Genomic DNA, 23,936 nt, shown 5'->3' on the forward strand with positions numbered 1-23,936 from the left:
AGAAGAATGGGTAGTTTTGAGAGATAAAATAGTGAAGGCAGCAGAGGATCAAGTAGGTAAAAAGACGAGGGATAGTAGAAATCCTTGGGTAACAGAAGAAATACTGAATTTAATTGATTAATGGAGAAATATAAAAATGCAGTTAATTGAGCAGGCAAAAAGGCGTCTCAAAAATCATGACATTGTAATTCTGTCAGAGATAGCAAAGGACCTGGAAGAGCAGTTGAATGAAATGGACAGTGTCTTATTGTAAACACATAGTTTCAAATTTGGGGAGGGGGATATTGTAAAGGGACATGGTCCTCTAGCATTACTTTTCTTCAACATAAGTTATTTATACCAAAAAAACTTTCTACTTTTTAAACAGGTTAATATTATCCCAGCTGTTTTTCAATAACAATTTCATATGACTTTGTACACAATGTATTATATTTCAGGTTAAAATGTATAAAAAGAAATTACTTCATTTTCATTGTTACAATTGATATGTACTAGCTCGTACAGTTAAAATAACGTTTCTTTTAGAAACATCTGAAATTACAAAATATTTAGCACACTTAAAATTCCTATTATTAATTGCACAATCTGATGAAACTTAATAATTTTATTTCTGCATTCATTTATAAAATAATAGTATAGATTAATAGTGTAGGCGACTTGCCTACAACAAATACTTGCATAGCCGTCCGGTATAATGAGTTAACGGAGTACTATTTATTCGTGAAAACTCACATTGAGAAGAAAACTAAAAACAACAGAGAAGTAACAAAAACTAGGAGATCCTATAGTCTTACGGCAAAGATAAAAAACAACACATGACCAAAAAAAAACTCTTGCGCACTTTTGATCTCACTTTGCACCAGACATGAAAAATATCACTGCCACACAGCCCCCCCCTTAAAGTGCGGAGCCCCAGGGATATCTTGATGCTTGAATTTTATTCGACGTCCAGCTCTGGTGTGCGTCGGGGAGTCTCGGAGGCAGTGACGTTGTTGTTTGTGGTGGTGATTCACCTGTCTCGGATGATGTACTGAGCGGTGTGTGGGTATGCTCTGCGTCCATCATGTGTTGATGCACAGGCGTGGTGTCAGAGGTCGGAGAGGGTAAAACCCATGCTGGCTTGACACGTTCAATCAATACCTTTGTCGGAACACCATTGTACATTATGTCCACGGTATGCTTATTTCTACTCAACACCTGAAATGGGCCCATATATGGTGGTTGTAAAGGCGATTTGACTGAGTCTGTTCGCAACATTACGTGAGAGCAATTGTACAAGTCTTTGTGTACAAACACCTTACGGTTACCATGGCGAGAAGGTGGCGGGCAACGTATATTTGTGAAGTGACGTTTTAGCTGCTGCACCCAGTGTGTGAGGCCCTCTGATCCAGGTAGTAAGGTTGGTACTAAATAATCTGCAGGAATCTGTAGCGGCTCGCCGTAAACCATCTCGCCAACTGATGCACCAATATCGGGTTTGTGAGCTGTCCACAGGCCTAACAACACTAATGGTAATGCTTCCGTCCATCTCTCTTGATGACACATCAATGCTGCTTTGAGTGTTCTGTGCCATCGTTCGACCATACCATTACTGGCAGGGTGATAGGCAGTCGTGTGGTGGCGTTGGAAACCGCACATTTTGGATAGCTGTTGTTGCCATACGTGGAGTAACAGTCTATCTACCAGGCTGCGTAAATGACGCCAATATTCAGACGGGGTCCTATCTCCCCGTTTCTCTTGGTACAGTACTTGTTTGACTCTGATGTCGACTGACTTCACACACCGAGAAATTAATTCTTCTTTCAGTCTACAGTATGCTCCTTCAGTAGGCGGGTTCACTATAATGTCAGATACCAAAACCGAGGTCTGATGGTCCAAATTACTTATCACCAAGGTGAACTTCTCGTGATCACTGAATATTCTTCGTTGTAGAAATATATTTTCCATTACCGCGAACCATATGTGTGGCTGAGAAGGCATGAATGGGGGCGTCCGTAATTGCAACCGTTGAGTTGGTGAAGCGTTGAAACCAACGGGCACTTCCGTTGCTGTTACTTGCTGTGGTTGTGCTGCCATGGTTGTTGAACCAACGTCATTCCTTTGGTCCGGTATATGCTTTAAGTTCATATCTTTCGAAATACGCAACTGTAAAGTTTCTATCTCATTCTGAAGCCTATGAATTTCTTCCGTTAGCGAACCGTATCGTTTGCCGTCGTCGGTCATTGCTTTTGCAGTTAATGTTCGACGTAGCTAACGAAAGATTTAAAGTTCCTTAATCGGAGGTCACCAATTATGTAGGCGACTTGCCTACAACAAATAATTGCATAGCCGTCCGGTATAATGAGTTAACGGAGTTCTATTTATTCGTGAAAACTCACATTGAGAAGAAAACTAAAAACAACAGAGAAGTAACAAAAACTAGGAGATCCTATAGTCTTACGGCAAAGATAAAAAACAACACGTGACCAAAAAAAAACTCTCGCGCTCTTTTGATCTCACTTTGCACCAGACATGAAAAACATCACTGCCACAATAGAAAGTCATTTGTCAAGCAAATTTGTAAACTCTTTGGAATATTGTTAGTACTGCAGAAAGGTTGTAGCAGACACGTCTCAGATGTGATCGGACATGTTTTTATGTTTGGCAATAATAACGTAATTTTTGGTTTTGAAGTAGAAATTGTAAAGACGGTGTGACATAGAAAAATGTGGAAGAACAAAAATCAACATAAAAACAGACAATTTTTCAGTGGTTATTACACCAATTGGAACCCTGAGCACCTATAATGTCAAAAATTACAGCTTCAAGAATCAGCCCCTAGACATGAAGAACTGGAGCCAACTACGAGAAAAAAAGATAAGTAAAAAAGTTTATTGTAAATCTTACTCCTCTCAAAGCTTATTGAATGAGTTTATTTTGAAGTCAGTGACAATCAACAAGAGATGTGAGGGAGGAGTCGATTACAAGGGGCATGTATTCAGTACACTGCTCTCCCAGCAGTTATCAGTTTTGCCCCATGATTGGAGCCACTACTTCTCAATCAAGTAGTTCTCAATTGGCTTCAAAAGCACTGAGTGCAAACTGCTTGCCAACAGCACTCGGTGAACCCAGACAGTGACTCATCCAAGTGTTCCCTAAGTCCCAGACAGTGACTCATCCAAGTGTTCACTAAGTCCCGGACAGTGGCTCATCCAAGTGCTCCCGAACCCCAACAGTGCTTAACTTCGGTGATCTGACATGAACCAGTGTTACCAATGCAGCAAGGCCATTTGCAGACCTCCAGAAGGGTGCACTTTTTTCCCAGCAGTGTATTAGAATATTTAAGAAAATTTGATTGAAGAGAATTTTTAAAAAAAATATTTTTTAACTACTAATAAGAGCTCAGTGAGCTTACTAATTCTGGATATATACTGCTATTAAACTATTGCAGGACAATCATTCTAAAAATAAGATTATGAATAAAAGGTCTCCAATTACATAGCCTAATTATCTGTTATGTCTTGCATGTACCACTGATGCTTACTTATTCATTGGATGATGTGTGTCAGCCTTGCAGGGCTGGAACAAAGTGTTAGGAGGGTTCTGGAATCTTAGCATGGGGATACTACTAGAAAAAACTAATAGGTGTGGTTTGCATGAGCACACACCCCTCTTAGCAGGCGGTTGGATTCGTTTCAAGCCCTGAAGGGTGGGAGAAGCAAAAGTAGTCCATACAGAAAAGTAGGTTATTGAAGAGATAATATGATCATAAAATTATTTCAAATGGTGTTACTGAGACTTCACACTGCAGGAACCACAGGGTAGCATTATAATATCAACATTATACACAGTCTCCCAGGAGGAATGGTCAATATTAAAGGGTATAACAGGAACGATGGTTCAAAGCAAAAAAAGTCTAGTAAACATGGACTCTAAAATGAATACCTCAAGATCTAAGAACACTTCTTCATCTTTGCTACAGTGAAATGCACATCTTCTATCGAACAACTGCTCATAGCTCTTAAGGTATGTATTTTACAGCCCATGTTTACTAGACATTCCTGCAAAAGCCCTAAATAATGACCATTCCTCTTAGCACACCCAGTATACATTAGGGAAAGAGATATGTCTTACGTCATAAGTAGTTAAAATATGAAAAATAGGAGTTAGAAGCTCTCATTCTACGCATAATGTGATAGGTGCTGACTGAAAATGGACCTTTAGCTGATGGCAGTTCTACCGCAGTGATGCGATAAGCTTCTTCCTCAAGAAGACGACACATAGCTCTAACAATGTTCAAAGTAAAAATAATACTGATAAGAATGAACTAAGGACTGAAATTTTATTTTCTGTTAAAATTACAAGGAGACTTTTGGAGGCAAAACTCCGGTTACTAATCCTAACTTTCAGAATTTACAATGTTCCTTCTTCAAGGAGGAAAAGGAGTTTGGCTGTGGATGATTGGAAATGGGAGGCAGATCATTCGGACAGTAGATTAAGAGGGGCCCACCTGTTGTGACAACAAGGAGAGGTGAAGATGTGAAGGAGAAGGCATCAGAAAGAGGAGCAGGTCAAATATAGTACACTAATAAGAAATTATCATATTTAGTTTAGCGAGGACAGAAAGGACAAAGTGAGTAGTAAAAATGAATTAAAGATGAAGAGAAATGAAAGGTGGAATTAACTGTGCAGTAAGAAACTGGTAGGAAAGGGGAAGAAGAATGGGGGAGAATCATTTCCACACACGGAAAATGACTACATAGCAGTCATTTGTGAACAAATAGGTGAATACCATATTGACAATGTAGCAATTACTAGTAAATTCTCTCCAGAAATCCTGAATGTCTTAGTATGTAGGATTTGAATACCATCTCTCACAAATAAAAATCTATTTCAATCTAATCAGAAAAATATCAGAAACAAAAAAACCACCCATCAATCCAGAGCCCTGAAATGAAATGTGCAGTAATTTATATAGTCTGTGTACAAATACAGAATGCACTTTTCAAGACCATTCAATAATCAGCAAAGAAAGTCAACATACTACCCTAAATTTGTAAACACAGGTAGCAGACCCCAGAATGTGAACAGCCCTAGAATTCTGCATCCACATCTGGAAAAATTGGAATAGCCATCAAAGACTACGTCATGGGTGGAACTTGTTAGAAATACAGAAAAAAATACAACAAAATTAGATAAATTGGATGCATGTTTGGCTTCAGTGGAGTAAAAGAAATGAACAACAAGAAACAAAATTCCTAAAGAACATGAAAGGAAGAACTAATAAACTACAAACCACTCAGTATTTTCTTCCATCATTCAGATAGAACACTAAAGACAAACACAAAGGCTAATTCCGATAACCTTAACTACTACTTTGAGAAATTAAACAACTTTGAACCTCTTACAGAAAGTTGAACCTCTTACAGAAAAACTGAAATCTGATAAATCCAGCCTGTACGAAGATTCAGTTCCACCAACATGTTTCAACATATTACACCTCACAAACAAAGGCAGTCTGAGGCACAATGGTGTAATTGCTGAGGTATTCAAGGCTGGAGCCAACACGTGACTGACAAACAACAAGTAATCACAGTGAATTCATGGGAGAGCGAAGTTATACCTACAGACTGCAAAACTGTTCTGGTTCACCTTCTAATCAAAAAAAGATGATAATATGGACAAAACAATTACCAAGGCAATTATCTCCTACCAGTTACCTACAAAATGCTCTTTCGTGCCCTCACTGCCAGATTACAGCAATACACATATTGGAATCCAAGTGATACCTAATGGGCTTTCAACAAGGCTAATCTTGTGCAGAACATATCTGGTGCCTCAAAATGATATTACAGCACTGCAAATCGATCTACATAGTGATCACATTTATAGATTTAAAAAGGCCTAAGACTCAATTGGTAATTTCTTATTTCCACTCCCTTTCAGTCTGGTACTAGACAAGGTCGTCAGACTATAGCGGATAGAAATACTTGGAATAAATTTGGGAACAAAGGGTAACAGAACTATTACGACTTGCCTTTTTTTATGACTTAACAATAACCACCCGGATTACCACTGAAGTCAGACACCCCTTCACAGAAGCTTCTTGACATCATTGTCAAAACTGGTCTCTAAATATCTTATGAGAAGACACAGTACATTGACTCCAAATACAGAGGCTAAAAATCCTTCAAGACAGGACTATGGCAACATCACTCAGGTTCAACAATTCAAGTACTTACACAGAGACCACACAGCAACTATAAAATAGAGGGAAACATTCCACGTGGGAAAAATATATCTAAAAACAAAGATTCTGTAACTTACCAAACGAAAGCGTTGGTACATTGATAGAGACAATAACAAACACAATCACATACACAAATTTCAAGCTTTTGCAACCCACGGTTGCTACAGAGGGAAGGGGGAAGGAGAGGGAAAGACGAAAGGATGTGGGTTTTAAGGGAGAGGGTAAGGAGTCATTCCAATCCCGGGAGTGGAAAGACTTACCTTGGGGGGAAAAAGGGACAGGTATACACTCGCGCGCGCGCGCGCACACACACACACACACACACACACACACACACACATATATACATCCGCACATATACAGACACAAGCAGACATATGTCTGCTTGTGTCTGTATATGTGCGGATGTATATATGTGTGTGTGTGTGTGTGTGTGTGTGTGTGTGTGTGTGTGTACCTGTCCCTTTTTCCCCCCAAGGTAAGTCTTTCCTCTCCCAGGATTGGAATGACTCCTTACCCTCTCCCTTAAACCCCACATCCTTTCGTCTTTCCCTCTCCTTCCCCCTTCCCTGATGAAGCAACCGTGGGTTGCAAAAGCTTGAAATTTGTGTGTGTGATTGTGTTTGTTATTGTCTCTATCAATGTACCAACGCTTTCGTTTGGTAATTTACAGAATCTTTGTTCAAATCCTGCCCTGAAATGAGATCCACCCTTCATGAAATCCTTTCCACTCCACCAAGAGTGTCTCTCCGCCGTCCACCTAACCTTCATAACCTCTTGGTTCATCCCTATGAAATCCCCAAACCACCTTCCCTACCCTCTGGCTCCTACCCTTGTAACTGCCCCCGGTGTAAAACTTGTCCCATGCACTCTCCCACCACCACCTACTCCAATCCTGTAACCCGGAAGGTGTACAGAATCAAAGGCAGAGCCACGTGTGAAAGCACTCACGTGATTTACCAACTGACATGCCTACACTGTGAAGCCTTCTATGTGGAAATGACCACCAACAAACTGTCCATTCACATGAACGGCCACAATCAGACAGTGTTTGTTGGTAATGAGGATCACCCTGTGGCTAAACATGCCTCGGTGCACGGCCAGCACATCTTGGCACAGTGTTACACCGTCCAGGTTATCTGGATACTTCCCACTGACACCAACCTATCAGAACTCCGGAAATTGGAACCTGCCCTTCAATATATTCTCTCTTCCCGTTACCCACCAGGCCTCAAACTCCGCTAATTTCAAGTTGCTGCCCTTGTACCTCACCTGTCATTCAACAACATCTTTGCTTCTGTACTTCCGCCTCGACTGACATATCTGCCCAACCTCTTTGCATTTACATTATCTGTATATGTGTGGATGGATGTGTTTGTGTGCGAGTGTATATCTGTCCTTTTTTCCCCCTAAGGTAAGTCTTTCCACTCCCAGGATTGGGATGACTTCTTACCCTCTCCCTTAAAACCCACATCCTTTCGTCTTTCCCTCTCCTTCCCTCTTTCCTGATGAAGTAACCATGGGTTGCAAAAGCTTGAATATTTGTGTGTGTGTTTGTGTGTTTTTTATTTTATTGTGTCTATCAACATACCAGCACTTTCTTGTTTGGTAATTAAAAGCATCTTTGTTTTTTATACATATTTTTCCCACGTGGAATGTTTCCCTCTATTATATCTAAAAACAAACATGCTGTAACTTACCAAACAAAAGCGTAGGTATGTTGATAGAGACAATAAAAAACACACACACAAATTTCAAGCTTTCGCAACACAAGGTTGCTTCATCAGGAAAGAGGGAAGGAGAGGGAAAGACGAAAGGATGTGGGTTTTAAGGGAGAGGGTAAGGAGTCATCCCAATCCCGAGAGTGGAAAGACTTACATATGTCTGCCTATGTCTGTATACATGCGGATGGATATGTGTGTGTGTGCGTGAGTGTATACCTGTCCTTTTTCCCCCCTAAGGTATGTCTTTCCACTCCTGGAATTGGAATGACTCCTTAGCCTCTCCCGTAAAACCCACAGCCTTTCGTCTTTCCCTTTCCTTCCCTCTTTCAGAATGTTTGCCTTCTATGTGGTTGGCCCAGGTTCAGTTCCCACCCATGGCAAATTTTTAAATAAAACTGCATGTTCCATGAGCATTTCCATGAAGCATAAAATGCATAACATCAAAAAAATTAATTAGTAGTGTTATTTTAATTTAAACAACATTTACCAACAATATTGTAGAAAAGAGCGGCAATTAAGAACTTATATTTGTAAGTAAAACAATTTTTGCATGCACGATTTAATAATAAATTAGTAGTAGCGCAGTTTTCATGAAAATGACAATTATGTCTGTTTATTAGCATATATTTGATGGACTTTATATTTAAATTAATTAGGTATTTGAACTGAATGGGAAAAACATTACCAAAATAAGGCTCTAACCAGCAACCCAGCAATTACCAGTCTCTAGTGTTGGTGAAAATATTGGGAACACTGATTATGACAAAATGAAGACTAAACCTTGTGCATAAAAGTAGTGTAAAGCCATGATCAGCTGGAATATTTATAACAAGAAATCCATTTCCACAAAGGCAAACTACACCACCAGCGAAAAGTCATTCTATCAGAAGCACTCTGCACAGTTGAGGTGTCATCATCAACCATGAATGTCAGTGTCATTTAGGAAATGGAATGGCAGATACTGGTCAAAATTTTTGGACCCAAAGTGGTATCTGGATGTGTCAAAGTTTAGAAGTATTGCATTCCTTGATGGAATGATCCAGTTCCATCATGTAGAAAGGACATCTTGAAATTTATGTAAAACAAACTTAAAACTTATGATTAGCCACAAGATGCTTCTGTATTACATACAAGACCAATAAAATTGAAGTACAATAGCAGGCAGAAGAATCTCAAGGAAGATATTGTTGACTCCCTGGAAAGTACACAGACAACAAATGGAAACAAGACTGACTCTCATAAGTACACATCAAAACAAGTAACAGAAGTAAGTCCACAATACAGAGATGTACGGGCACATAAAAAATGACATGTCCAAAATGACAGAAGTTTTGGGGAAGCTAAGAAGAACAAGACGGTAAAAAATGTTGTTTACACAACCAAGTGAAAATTTAAAAAAAATAATAATAATAAGGAAGGACTGTAAATGATAAGTAACTGAGTAAACCAAAAATTTCTACCATTAAAAAAAAAAAGGAGGGGGCTGTTAACATAGGTAATGTTAAAAAGGATAGTGAGATGCAAGGGTATGCTTGAGAACAAGTTCCCACCTTCAGAATTGAAGGCTACTGCACTGCATTGGAGGATCCTAATGGCCGTGCAGTGTATCAGGGACTCGGGCATCTTGGGTCATGTAGTAGAGCATGTGTAACAACTGGATATTAAGTGTCTCTAAGGCAGACAGTTGGTAAAATGGTATGACCCTGCGACTGTCCCAATTTCACTAAATTTATGACATAATCGCTATGCAAGGTGTAGTTTGGAGCAACTGATATACACTCAAATTTACACTTCCAGCCCCCCCCCTCCTCCTCACTCACCCTTCCTATTAACCTCATCACACTTGATAATTGTCCTGCATTGACAAAAATACATTCCAGAATGGATTGGAAGAGAATTTTGTATTCAGCTTTCTTATTTTTTTCCCCTTTTTCTATTAATGTATATTGTGGCCTATTTCTCCTGAAGTGGGGACTCAAAAGGCCCGACAGTTTTCTCACAAATATGCAAAACAAAAAAGAAGCAATAACTTTAGTATGAACATATTACTTAGAAGTATGAGACTATTTCCTAAACAGGTCGACATATTTTGTTGTTGATTTGGTTAGTGTCTATGCTTCTCTGGAAGTATGACATGGTGTAAGGAAATGCAGCCACTTAATTTCGAAGCAGAAGTGACCAACCACCTAAATATTTAAATATTTATTTTGTAACTTTATAATCAGTAAACGTAAAGTGAATGGTAAGTTTATACTGCCCAGCAAAAATTGAATGCTGCTGAGGAACATCTTGGTAGTTGCCATGCATGGTAAGACATCAGGGAAATAACTCTTAACTAGCTGTAAGCTGGGTGGAAAGTTGTTCTGTTTAGTCTCCCTAACAAAATCTCAAAAACTTTGCAATTATCCAGACACAGTGACGGTGAAATGTTGCAACATGGCTGATTATGTGCTGTGTTTTAGGAGTCAAGCTGTAAATGGATTCTGGAACACACTGTTTCCCATAGAAAAAATAATAATAATAATAATAATAATAATAATAATTACTGTTCATTGGTTTCGGGATTACAAAAGACTGGTTTATCTCACAATAAACAAAAGTTCCACTTAATAAATGCAGCAGCATACAAAATCTACTTCATAGATGGAAGCAGGTTGACGTCCATACAAAAAGATGAAAAATTCTTTATGTTTCAGGTATTTGAGTGTCATGTGTCCAAACAAGCTAAGTGTAAAAAATATGAAGCCCTATATCAACAATGACTGCCACAAGAAACTTTTGATACCAACGATCAATTGTTATTGTATCCACCCTGACCAGGGTTTTCCCATATTTACATGGATTCTTCCTCTACTTCCTCCAATTCATTCTCTTCTGCCAGATACAAGCACCTCAGATTTCAAATCCAATTGTTGTAAAGATCAGATGCCTGATATTACTTTTTTCTATATTACTTTTGTATAAAAAGAATGGATTTTCCAACACAAGGAAATGGGAAGTATAAGGCAAATTGTAGCACTATGCAGGATACTGATGATTGTAAAAACAAAGTGCTGCTAAGTGCTTTCAAACAGGCTACATTGGTAATTAATTATGAACTGCACTGCTGCTGCTTTGTCACACGATCACACAAAAGCTGCACATATAGGTTTGTGCCTTTTTGACTCTTACTACTAACAGTGGCCAACCATACCTGGAGGACTGCTGCTGTGGTGGGAACCACCATCGTTACGCAGCACTGGACCTGGCCCCGGGCTGGGAGGCCGTGGCGCGACTGGTGGCTCCAGTATGTCACGGTACTTGGACACCATCAGCACCGAAATGAAGTACACTATGGCCAGTGACAGGAACTGTGCTTGTTTGGTCTCCTCCTGAATTTGGTATCGAAAATACTAACACTTGTTTCAGTCTTTCATTGTCATTCATCAGGTCACATAAAAGAAATTACACATTGATTTCCTCCACAGTGCACAGACCATAAGGAGACTATCAAAATAGGAGCTCAAAACTACGAAACAGAACACTGTAATATAAAATCTCTCTCTCTCTCTCTCTCTCTCACACACACACACACACACACACACACACACACACACACACACACACAGAGGGGAAGAGAGAATATTTTTTTGACAATACAATGTAATTGGATAGATAAAAAATCTACTCACTAGGTGGCAGTAGGAGAACATAACATATAGAAAAGGTTTTACTTATGCAACCTTTCGGAGCCAGTGGATCCTTCTCCCAGCAGAAGTGTTGAAGGGGAAGGAAGAGGGGTGGAGTTTGGAAAAGTCATCCAGAACTCCAGGTCAGGAGACAGAAGGAAGGACTGATGTAAAATTATTCTTCAGCTTATATGTACTGCTCAATATCTGTATTATAATTTTGTTTGCTCTAACAAATCAGTCTTTCCTTCTCATCATGTCCAGTAAATTTCCCCTGAAGTAGAGTTCTGGGTGACTTTTGTGAACTCTACCCCTCTTCCTAAACCTCTCCAGCTCCTTTCCCTTCATCCCTCTACCTTCCCCTTCAACCCTTCTGCCAGAAGAAGGAGCCACTGGCTCAGAAAGCTTGCATAAGTAAACCTTTTTATATGTGTATTCTCTACCACCACTTGGTGAGTTGGTTTTTATCTATCCAACTACTTTACATTTATTAATAAGTAGCTTCAAATATGATACATATTTAATTGTTCTCATGAGCCTTTAAAAGTTGTTGTAACATGAACATACTAAGCAAGATGCGACGACAGGCAACAAAGCTAGGTATAATTCGTACGTATTGCAGTCTATTGTAGGGCACACTAAAATTACTATTTACACATAATATCATAATCATAATCATTGGACTTGCTACAGAATTAGAATAATTGATAATTAAGTCATTTGTGTTATTCAGATAAATATACAATATCTTCAATGACATTTCACTTGGAATTAATAATTTTTGAAATTTGCTGTACTAGCTTCCCCCCCCCCCCCCTCCCCCCCCCTTTCCTGAACAGTCATGTTAAAATTAATGCATGATGAAATCAAAGCCAACGTCATTAAAACAACAGAACATTTATCTAATAAATCTCTGATTAAGTATCGAGTACCACAGAGCTCCGTCCTAGGATCTGTGTTGATCCTTTTTTACAATAATGATGTAAATACCTTTATTTAAGGAAAAAATTGTAGATAGCATCAGAATTTTAATTACAGCTGCAGATTAAATAGATGTCGCATCAGCAGTAGATATTAAATGTCCGTGATTACTATCGGGTTCCAACAAAATTAAGAAAATAATAATAAAGAACAAACAGTGTACATGAATTTACCCCCTTCCCCACTTCTACAACAATTTGATCCCATGCCATGTCTTGGTTACTGAAATCAAAAATATGGAATGAATAGACTGCTACTCACCACATAGATGAGGCACTGACTCCCAGACAGGCACAATGAAAAATACTGCTAAAATATTAATCTTTTTGACAAAGAACTTCTTCAGAAATACAAAACACACACACATAGGCAAGCACAGCTCACACACAAAGGGCCACTGTCTCCAGCTACCTGGACCCGACTGCGACTGCATCTAACATGAGCAGAAATCTGCGTTGATCATACGGGTAAGGAGGAGGAGTGGGGTGATGAGGGGGACGGATAGCAGCGGTGGAGGAAGATGCTGTGCTGCCTATTGGAGTGTGCAGGGATGTGGTGGGGACGGAACAGAGCTACTAAGTGTAGTGTCAGAAAGCTGTGCTGGGGGATGAGAGAAGGAGGGGAATAAAGAATGGGAAAATTATAATAATGGAAAATCCAGGATGGAATGTAACAATATTAGAGAAGGAAAGTTGCTACTCCCCATATAGCAGAGACGCTGAGTCATGATATGCACAACATATATCGTGTGAATCTTTTTTGTTGTGCCTATTGTAGGGAAGCAGCCTACTCACGCCTTATAAAATTCACATCAGTCTTTCCATTGTGTGCCAGCCAGTCCGCTGTAACTAGCTCTGACGTCATAAATGTTGCGCAATACTTTGGAAATCAAGTAAATAACCTGAAACGTTTCTAGCATGTCAGGAGTAATACTAAATCAATATGTGTTGAATATCAGTTCAATAACTTTAACCATTTTTGATATTTGGACGTTTTTCTGTAAAAATCATTGGCGCAACAGAAAAGAGCTATAAACTTAAAAATTTATATTTAGATTCCTTTTGCATAATAATTTAGTAGAAACAGTATTCTGGATATCACAAATTAAAATTTTAGTTGAAATTCATGATTTCCTGGTTTTTATCTTAAAAATTAAGGAAGCAAGATAGATTAAGTAGGAAAATAAATAAAGCTAGGATGTTTAAATTTAAGTAAAAGGGAGATCCGCTATAATCATAAAGATGTGAGATGTTTCAACTGAATAGCTATAAAACTATAGCGATAGCGTATCTCCAAAGGGCAAGTTCAGAGCTCGTCTACTGCGTGTAGTGTAATTAAATTAATTATCTCACCCAAAATATTTTACTTAGCCACGTCAGACTTTTATTATGATTACTTACCTGTGTGTTGATTGCACATTTAAATTGAGAGCTTCATCAGCCATCAGCAAAGGAAGCAATGATTTATTCGATAACTTAAAGTGGTGCAATACTAGCCCAGCGGCTAGTCGGGAGAGCAGATTTGATCAGACGTTCCCTTAGCCGTCCGCACCGCGGCTTTATATGTAAGAACGCTGCGCGAGAGAAGGAAGGCCCCAGTTCTCTCCAGACGCTGATTAGCGCACCACCTGTGCCGGGAGTCGCGTCGCGTTGGTATCATTGCTATAAACAGCCTCGGATGCCGTAATAAGTTACTCGGGATACGCGTAACCATGAAATCATTTTCGAGTGAAGTGTTAATTCTGGGATGACTTTAATGATCTATCTTCAGTTTGTGTATGTCGTATTTTCACGTGCCGCCGCAGGACAGACATTCTACCATCATTTAGCGTGGCGTTTGATGAACATTATCATCAAATTATGGCGAGCATTCACTTAAACATTTAATTTGAACAGTTACAGTGGCATCATCACATTAGACTCTGAACTGCTCTGGTAGTTGGATTGTGTGGATTCTTTTTAGTCTGTGACTTTCAGAATATAGTGAACATTTTAGAGAGAATGGTTTTCGATTATGAATCCCAGACAATCTCCTAATTCCTCAGAGCTATAAGCTGTAGCTACAAATGTATTTCTCAGATGAAGTGGGCACTAGGAATTCTAATTACAGGCTTCAGGTTTTGCTAATCACTTTCTGGTTGCCAATACTGTAGTTAGAGAGCAAGTGTTGAGAACGGCAAACAACAGGAAAAATACAAAACATTTATTCTATTAATCCACCCACCGCCCCATACTATCACAACTCAGCATCTCTGCTATATGGTGAGTGGCAACTTTCCTTCTCTAATATTGTTGGAAAATTATAATAGCTACAACAATGGGATGGAAAGCATGTGTAATGCAGGAGTAGGAGCAGGGAATGGGCAGATAGGTGGAGAACAGGGTCTAGCAAAGGTTGAGGGCACCAGGCTATTGAAACAAAGAATATGTTGTAAGGGGAGTTCCTACCTGCCCGATTCAGAAAACCTGGTATTGGTATGAATAATCCAGATGGCACAGACTGTGAAGCAGTCATTTAAGTAAAGCACGTCATGTTAGGCAGCATATTCATCATCTGGGTGGTCAAGCTGTCTCTTGTCCACAGTTTGGCGATGGCAATTCATGTGGACAGATAACTTAGTTGCTTGTTATACCCAGTTAGAAAGTGGCGTTTTGTTGCAACTTAGTTTGTACATCACATGGCTGTTTCATAGGCAGCCCTGCCTTTGATGGTGTAGGTGTTGCCTATGACAGAACTGGAGTAAGTGGTAGTGGAAGGATGTGTGGGATAGGTCCTGCATCTAAGTCCATTGCAAAGATATAAGACATGTGGCAAGGGGATGGGAGCAGGTGTGGAGTACAGATGGACAAGGACATTGTGCACATTTGGTGGGTGGTCGAACACCACTGAGAGATGGGTGTGGAAAACAGCTGGGACAATAATCCTCATTTCAGGCCACGACGAGAGGCATTCGAAACCCTGGCATAGAATGTAATTTAGTTTCTCCAGTCCTGGGTGGTACTGAGTCATGTGAGAATTGCACATTTGTAGGTGGACAGTGGATATGTGGGAGGTGCTAAGTGACTCGAGGGACAGGGCATGGAAGATCTGTTTATGGACAAGGTTGAAGGATAATTTAAGTCTGTAATGGCTTCAGTGACATCCTTGGCATATTTGGAGAAGGCTGCTCATCACCACAGATGTGATTGATACTGACGGCTAAGCTGCACAGAAGGGTCTTCTTTATATGGAAAGGGTGGCAGCTGTCGAAGTGGAGGTATTGTTAGTGATTGGCAGGTTTGATATGGTCAGCGGTAACTGATGTAGCTATCTCTGAGGTAGAGGTCAAGGTCGAGGAAGGTGGTTTGTTGGGTTGAGGAGGAGCAGGCAAAGTGGATGGGGAAGAAGGTATTGAGGTTCTGGAGGAATGCAAACAGGATATCCTTGTCCTCAGTCTAGATTATAAACATGACATCAATAAATTTAAACCAGGTAAAGACTTTGGGCTCTGGGCGGTAAGGAAGGTTTCGACTACCTCTCACATTGCCCAGAAATGAACAATATCCTACCCACCCCTCTCACAGTGATATTCCAATGTCCACTGAACCTACACAATATCCTTGTCCATCCCTACTCCCCCCTGCTCCCAACCTCTTGCCTCATGACTCATACCTCTGCAACAGACATAGATGCAGAATCTGTCCCATACATGCTCCCACTAACACCTACTCCAGCCCTGTCACAGTCACCTCCTAATCCATCAAGGTCAGAACTACCTACAAAAGCAGTGATGTGATCAACAATCTAAGCTGCAACCCCAATGTGCTACTTTCTACATGGGCATGACAACTAACGAGCTGTCTGTCCACATGAATGGCCACTGCTAAACTGTGGCCAAGAGGCAGTTGGACCAGCCAGTTGCTGAATATGCTGCCCAACAGAGAGTGCTTCATTTTAATGACTGCTTCACAGCCTACGCCATCTACAGTCTTCCTACCAACACCAGCTTTTCTGAGCTGTGCAGGTTGGAACTCTCCATAAAATGTATCCTTTGTTCCAGGAACCCCCCTGGCCTCAACCTTGTTATTCCGTGTCCTCCACCTACCTATCCCCTACCCTGCTTCCACTCCAGCACTACACAAGCGCGCGCACGCACACACACACACACACACACACACACACACCACCATCGCACCTTTTGTCGTCACCTCAAGCCTCCTACTTACTCCCCACCACCACACTGGACACATCTGTAATCAGACTCCAGTGACCAGAGTAGTGGCCCTGTGTGTGTGTGTGTGTGTGTGTGTGTGTGTGTGTGTGTGTGTGTGGTTCCTCCCCCCCCCCCCCCCCCCCCATCTTGAAAGGAATTTATCTGAAAACTTAAACAATTTAGCATATTGCTGTTACTCCATCTTGGAATATCCATTGTTTCATTAATGAAAAAATTTTCTGAAACTTAATTTCTTGAAATATGGCTGCAAAGCAATTTAAAATCGCAGTCACATGAAAACGCTTCAAACAGTGCGTGTCACACTCTCCATGTGATAAGTCAAAGTGCAAGCTCAGAACTTAGCAAAAAAAGTCTTTAAAAATCACAGACAATTTGTCAGAGCTACTTTTATCTTGAAGAAACTTGCATCATGTAACTGCACTTCATTCAGATGATAATACTGAGTCTGCCAAACCTTTAAACATATAAATGCCTGCTGATTGCAAGTGAATATCTTTTACACAGAACTGTGTAACTACAACAAAATAAACAAGTCCATAGTCACAACACAAGATGCACATGTACTATCTACATATCTCAATCTAGATGAGTATTCACACGCAACAGTTAAATTTTTCAATAGCCTACATCGTAATTTAAAATATAAGCAACACAAAAATTCCTACAAATAGGATCTCTCTCTCTCTCTCTCTCTCTCTCTCTCTCTCTTCATGTGTGTGTGTGTGTGTGTGTGTGTGTGTGTGTGTGTGTGTGTGTGTGAGTGTGTGTGTGTGTGTGTGTTTCTCAAATTTAAATTGACATACATCCAATGTATTGCTGAAGCATCTAAAGTATCAAAATGAAGCAATAAGTGACGATGATGTTATTTCTATGTCAATAAACATTAAATATACACTCCTGGAAATGGAAAAAAGAACACATTGACACTGGTGTGTCAGACCCACCATACTTGCTCCGGACACTGCGAGAGGGCTGTACAAGCAATGATCACACGCACGGCACAGCGGACACACCAGGAACCGCGGTGTTAGCCGTCGAATGGCGCTAGCTGCGCAGCATTTGTGCACCGCCGCTGTCAGTGTCAGCCAGTTTGCCGTGGCATACGGAGCTCCATCGCAGTCTTTAACACTGATAGCATGCCGCGACAGCGTGGACGTGAACCGTATGTGCAGTTGACGGACTTTGAGCGAGGGCGTATAGTGGGCATGCGGGAGGCCGGGTGGACGTACCGCCGAATTGCTCAACACGTGGGGCGTGAGGTCTCCACAGTACATCGATGTTGTCGCCAGTGGTCGGCGGAAGGTGCACGTGCCCGTCGACCTGGGACCGGACCGCAGCGACGCACGGATGCACGCCAAGACCGTAGGATCCTACGCAGTGCCGTAGGGGACCGCACCGCCACTTCCCAGCAAATTAGGGACACTGTTGCTCCTGGGGTATCGGCGAGGACCATTCGCAACCGTCTCCATGAAGCTGGGCTACGGTCCCGCACACCGTTAGGCCGTCTTCCGCTCACGCCCCAACATCGTGCAGCCCGCCTCCAGTGGTGTCGCGACAGGCGTGAATGGAGGGACGAATGGAGACGTGTTGTCTTCAGCGATGAGAGTCACTTCTGCCTTGGTGCCAATGATGGTCGTATGCGTGTTTGGCGCCGTGCAGGTGAGCGCCACAATCAGGACTGCATACGACCGAGGCACACAGGGCCAACACCCGGCATCATGGTGTGGGGAGCGATCTCCTACACTGGCCGTACACCACTGGTGATCGTCGAGGGGACACTGAATAGTGCACGGTACATCCAAACCGTCATCGAACCCATCGTTCTACCATTCCTAGACCGGCAAGGGAACTTGCTGTTCCAACAGGACAATGCACGTCCGCATGTATCCCGTGCCACCCAACGTGCTCTAGAAGGTGTAAGTCAACTACCCTGGCCAGCAAGATCTCCGGATCTGTCCCCCATTGAGCATGTTTGGGACTGGATGAAGCGTCGTCTCACGCGGTCTGCACGTCCAGCACGAACGCTGGTCCAACTGAGGCGCCAGGTGGAAATGGCATGGCAAGCCGTTCCACAGGACTACATCCAGCATCTCTACGATCGTCTCCATGGGAGAATAGCAGCCTGCATTGCTGCGAAAGGTGGATATACACTGTACTAGTGCCGACATTGTGCATGCTCTGTTGCCTGTGTCTATGTGCCTGTGGTTCTGTCAGTGTGATCATGTGATGTATCTGACCCCAGGAATGTGTCAATAAAGTTTCCCCTTCCTGGGACAATGAATTCACGGTGTTCTTATTTCAATTTCCAGGAGTGTAGTATGATCAGTTCTGGCAGTACATAAAAATTTTAGGAGTAAAGGAAACAACTTGCTGAATACTGGAAGGGGTGAGTTGTCAACAGGCACACATAAAAGAATGAAACTTCATTAACTTCTACGTGAATCCCATTTTGAGGTAGAATATACAGGGTGAGGCAGCTAAGTCATAACACCCCTTGAAGCTCCCCAACTGTAATAGATACAAAGATGCCGTTTGGACATTAAATTGCACGGACCGGGGCTACTTGAATACATCACATTTCATGTTTGTGCTATTTTTTATTACAGAGATATGAGGCCATATTTGGTTTTTTTAAAATTGAAGCCTACATTAAATTTTAGCATAACATGATGAGATTAAAAAGATGGTTTCAAATATGTGTGTATCATAATATTTAGGTGAATAGTTTTTGAGACACAGATATGTTCTCATATTGTGTTTGTCCTTTGAAGCGGCGTTGTCAAATGCGACCTTTCCTGTTGACGACTGAGGATCTTAACAGTGAAGGTGTTGTTTTCCTGCTTCTCAATAATGCCACAAGATGACGGTGGAGAAAAGGGTATAAATGTGCTGCTGGGCTAATGAGACATCACATTTCCGTCTCAGTTTCTTGGAGCAGGCATGTACATCAATGAAGAAAAGTTAGATACACTTCTAGTGTATGGTGAAAGCAGAAGATATGCTGGTAGAGCAATAACGTGATATGGAGAGCTGTACCCTGATTGTGAGCATTGTAAGTGCCAGCTTCTTGCACGTATTTGCAAAAAACTACTTGAATCGGGATCACGGAATGCCATACAGAGGACAAGGCAGAAAAATGTAACTGGCGAGGTACATGAAGAGGGCGTTCTAGCATTGGCGCGTAACGACCCTACTGTTTTGTCGTGACGTATCGCCTCGGAATGAGGTATAAGCCAGAAAAGTGTTCTACGCATATTGCACTGGCATAGATTTCACCCATTTTGCCCCTCATTACATCATGCACTCTCTGGTGTGGAATTTGAACAGTGCTAGGAATTTATCCGGTTTGCTCTGCAGTGCCTACAAGATGATCCAACATTTTTTCAACGGGTGCTTTTTATTGATGAAGCAACTTTCACCAACCATGGTAAAGTGAATTTGCATAATATGCATTACTGGTCAATAGAGAATCCTCATTGGCTTTGACAGGTACAGCATCAGCAACCGTGGAGTGTTAACGTGTGGTGCGGCATCATCAGAAATGTCATTTTGGGGCCGTACGTCATTCTGGGTATACTAAATGGCAATAACTATGCACAGTTCCTGCGAAACGTTCTGCCCATTTTGCTGGAAGAGGTACCACTAACTACATATCAGTGTATGTGGTTCCAACATGACGGCTGTCCTGCTCACTCTTCCCGTGTGGCTACAGAGCTGTTAAATGAAAAGTTCCCAGATTGTTGGAAAGGACAATGTGCTGAAGTGAAGGGGCCGCCAGCCCAGTCTCCAGATTTGACCCCTTTGATCTTTTACTGTGGGAAGCAATCAAACATAATGTGTATGCTCAAATACCAACTACACCAGACGATATGAAGCAACATATCATCGAAGCGAGCGCTGATATCTCACGTGACACCCTCGCAGTCGTTCACAAATCATTCGAACGGCAACTACAAATGTGCATTGCAGCAGAGGGGAAGCATTTTGAGCATATGCTTCAGTAAAGTTTTGTATCATGTATAGTATGTATTTTGCATCTTTGTGTGTATTTGCTTCGTACTGTGATCACCAGTAAATATTTTCAAGTAAAAAACAAATGTGTATGAAATAATTGTGACCAATAAGAGCCTACTCATTTACATTTGTATTTCTGTTACTTAAAATGTATTAACATCTTGTAGTATTTTAATACTGTGTGTTGTCTATTATTTTGGTATCACAGTTATCAAATAACTGAATAATATTTGCGCGACATTGTCAGTTAATTTTTGCACAAAATATTGCAGTATGTATTACTGTTGGAACGTAAATGGCCATGTTTGTTTAAGGACAGACTCGCGACATTTACCATGTACTCTACACAACAGGAAAGGACGCATTGGACAACACCGCTTCAAAAGACAAACACGATACGAGAACATATCTGTGTCTCAAAAACTATTCGTCTAAATGTTAAGATATACACATATTTGAAGCCGTCTTTTTAAGCCCATCATGTTATGCTAAAATTTAACATAGAGTTCTATATAAAAAAACAAAGATGGCCTCATATCTCTGTAATTAAAAATAGCACAAACATGAAATGTGATGTATTCAAGTAGCCCCTGTCCCTGCAATTCACTGTCGCCCCTGTCCCTGCAATTCACTGTCCAAAGAGCATCTTTGTATCTATTACAGTTGGGGAGACACAAGGGGTGTTATGACTTAGCTGCCTCACCCTACACACACACACACACACACACACACACACACACACACACTCTCTCTCTCTCTCTCTCTCTCTCTCTCTACACCTGCACTATTATACTGTGTTGGCCAGATACATTATACCATGACTGCAGTTTGGTAGGTAGACTGAGATGAAGGGTTGTGTCACGTGGAGTATGAGAGAGAAGAAAAGAGGCAGAGAGTGGGAGGAAGGGTTAGGGAAGGGTGGTTGTTGGCTTGGAGGGATGTAGAATATGTGTGAGATGGGAATGCAGGGAGGAAGAGGCAGCAGGTGCACAGGCACGGATGCAACATATGGGCACCAGTGCCAGTACATTCATGCAGTGCTCAATACTGGTGCGTCCATGCAGCACACGATGATGATAACATGGGAGAGTGGATTAAAAGGGGGTAACAGAACAGAGGATAAGGATGATGCCCATTTGCATAGTCAGGAAAGCTGGTGCTGGAGGGCTGATCTGAATGGCACAGTTTATAAAACAGTCATCGAACTTGAGAAAGTTGTGCTCAGCTGCGTGTTCTGCCACTGGATGGTCGACTCCGCTCTCGGTGACAGTTTGGCGATGGGCATTCGTTCTAGTCGACAGCTGGTTGGTGGTCATACCTACATAAAATACTGTGCACAAATTGCAGCAGAGCTGATATATGACTTAACTGTGTTCACGGGTGGCCCTGGGATACGATAAACCTATGACAGGACGGTAGTAAGAAATGCTAGGTAGGTGAGTGGGTGGGTTGGACAGGTCTTGTTCCTGGATCTTCCACAGGGATATAATCTCAGGGGAAAATGGTTGGGAATGGGAGAGGCGTAGGGATGGACCAAGATGTTGCATAGATTGGACGGGCTATGGAATACAACTTTTGTAGGGGTTGGAAAGATCTTGGGTAGGATGTCCCTCATTTTCAGGCATGACAACAGATAGATAATCAAAGACCTACTAAAGGATGTGGTTCAGTTGTTTCAGTCCTGGCTGATAGCTGGTGACAAGAACACTGCTTTGTAGCTGATTCTTGGAGGTGGTGGGAGGATAAGGAATGTGTCACAATTTGGCATGGAAAATCTGTTTACAGACTAGGTTTGGGAGATAGTGACTCTCTGTGAAGATCTTTGTGAGACCTAGTGTCTCTCTGCAAACACCTTTGTGAAACCTAGTGTCTCTCTGTGAAGACCTTTGTGAGACCATCGCCAAACTGGAAACAGAATTCTCATTGCTGCAGATATGCAACCTAAGGGTGACCAGACTGAATGAAAGTGATTTTTTTGGTGTGGAAGAGGTGACAGCAGTCAAAATGCAGGTACTGTTTGTGGTTGATGGCCTCGATATGGTATGGTATGGACGGAGCCATCAGAGATGTGGAGGTCAATGTTCAGGAAGATAGCACGATGGGCTAAGGTGGACCAGATGGAGCAGATGGGAGAAGGAGGCAGGCATTGAGGCTTTGGAGGAATGAGGATAGGATATCTTGACCCTCAATACAGATCATGGAGATACCCTCAAAGAATCCAAACCAGACAAAGGGTTTTGGGGGGTTAGGAAGGTTTCCTCCAGATGGTACATAAACAGGTTAGATTGGAAGGATGCCATGTGGGTGCACATGGTCTTATCACAGATATCTTTATACAACTTCCTGTCAAAGGAGAAGTAGTTATGTGCGAGAATGTAATTGTTAGGCATTCAAGGACTGAGGTAATGGGTTTGGATCAGGAGGATGTTGGGAGAGGTAGTTTTCTATAGCAGCAAGGCCATGGGCTTGATGGGATACTGGTGTAAGGAGGTGGCACCAACAGCAACAAGTGTAGGGATCCGAGTGGTAATCGGGTGGGGGTGGTCAAGTGTCGGTGAAGCTCATATTTTTAATATCAGAAGCTAGTCCACAGGCAACTGGCTGGGGGTTTGGTTGACAAGAGTGGATATTCTTTCAGTGGAAGTGCAGTAACCAGTTACAATGGCAGTGGAGACAAAGACTGTCTGGTTTATGGATTTTAGGAAACATGTAAGAGGGTCATTGGGAGTGGGAAGGGATATGGATTCAGGGGAAATATTCTGGTATTGGCCTAAGCATCTGAGTAGGGATTGGAGGTTATTCTAAACTTCTAGCATGGAATAACTATGGAAGGGCCAGCAGGTGGGGGAGTCAGTCAGATGCAGACTGCTTTCTGTCAGATGGTCACTGTGGATCAGTGTGACAGAGGTGGAGCGTTTGTCTGCAGGGAGAATGATGAAATCAGAGTCTGACTTGAGATTGTGGATGGCTGTTCTTTATTCCATTGAGAGGTTTGCGTTCTTGGGAAAGCACCTGAAGGATGACAAGACCAAGTTAGAGGTAAAGAATTTTTAGCAGGTAACCAGTTGGTGACTAAATGGGAAAGAGGGTGGTGGTATGAAGTCACA

General features: G+C 41.6%; 1 protein-coding gene across 1 annotated transcript in view; it reads right to left on the bottom strand.

The window, feature by feature from the left end:
* Positions 1–23,936, bottom strand: part of LOC126095706 (neurobeachin-like) — a 794,263-nt gene that overhangs the window by 177,315 nt on the left and 593,012 nt on the right. Inside the window, exon 26 of the mRNA XM_049910457.1 lies at positions 11,147–11,324. Coding sequence (XP_049766414.1) covers positions 11,147–11,324 — 178 coding nt within the window. The remainder of the gene's footprint in view (positions 1–11,146; positions 11,325–23,936) is intronic.

The sequence above is a fragment of the Schistocerca cancellata genome, chromosome 8, assembly GCF_023864275.1.
Source record: "Schistocerca cancellata isolate TAMUIC-IGC-003103 chromosome 8, iqSchCanc2.1, whole genome shotgun sequence".
In the NCBI taxonomy this organism is placed as follows: domain Eukaryota; kingdom Metazoa; phylum Arthropoda; class Insecta; order Orthoptera; family Acrididae; genus Schistocerca; species Schistocerca cancellata.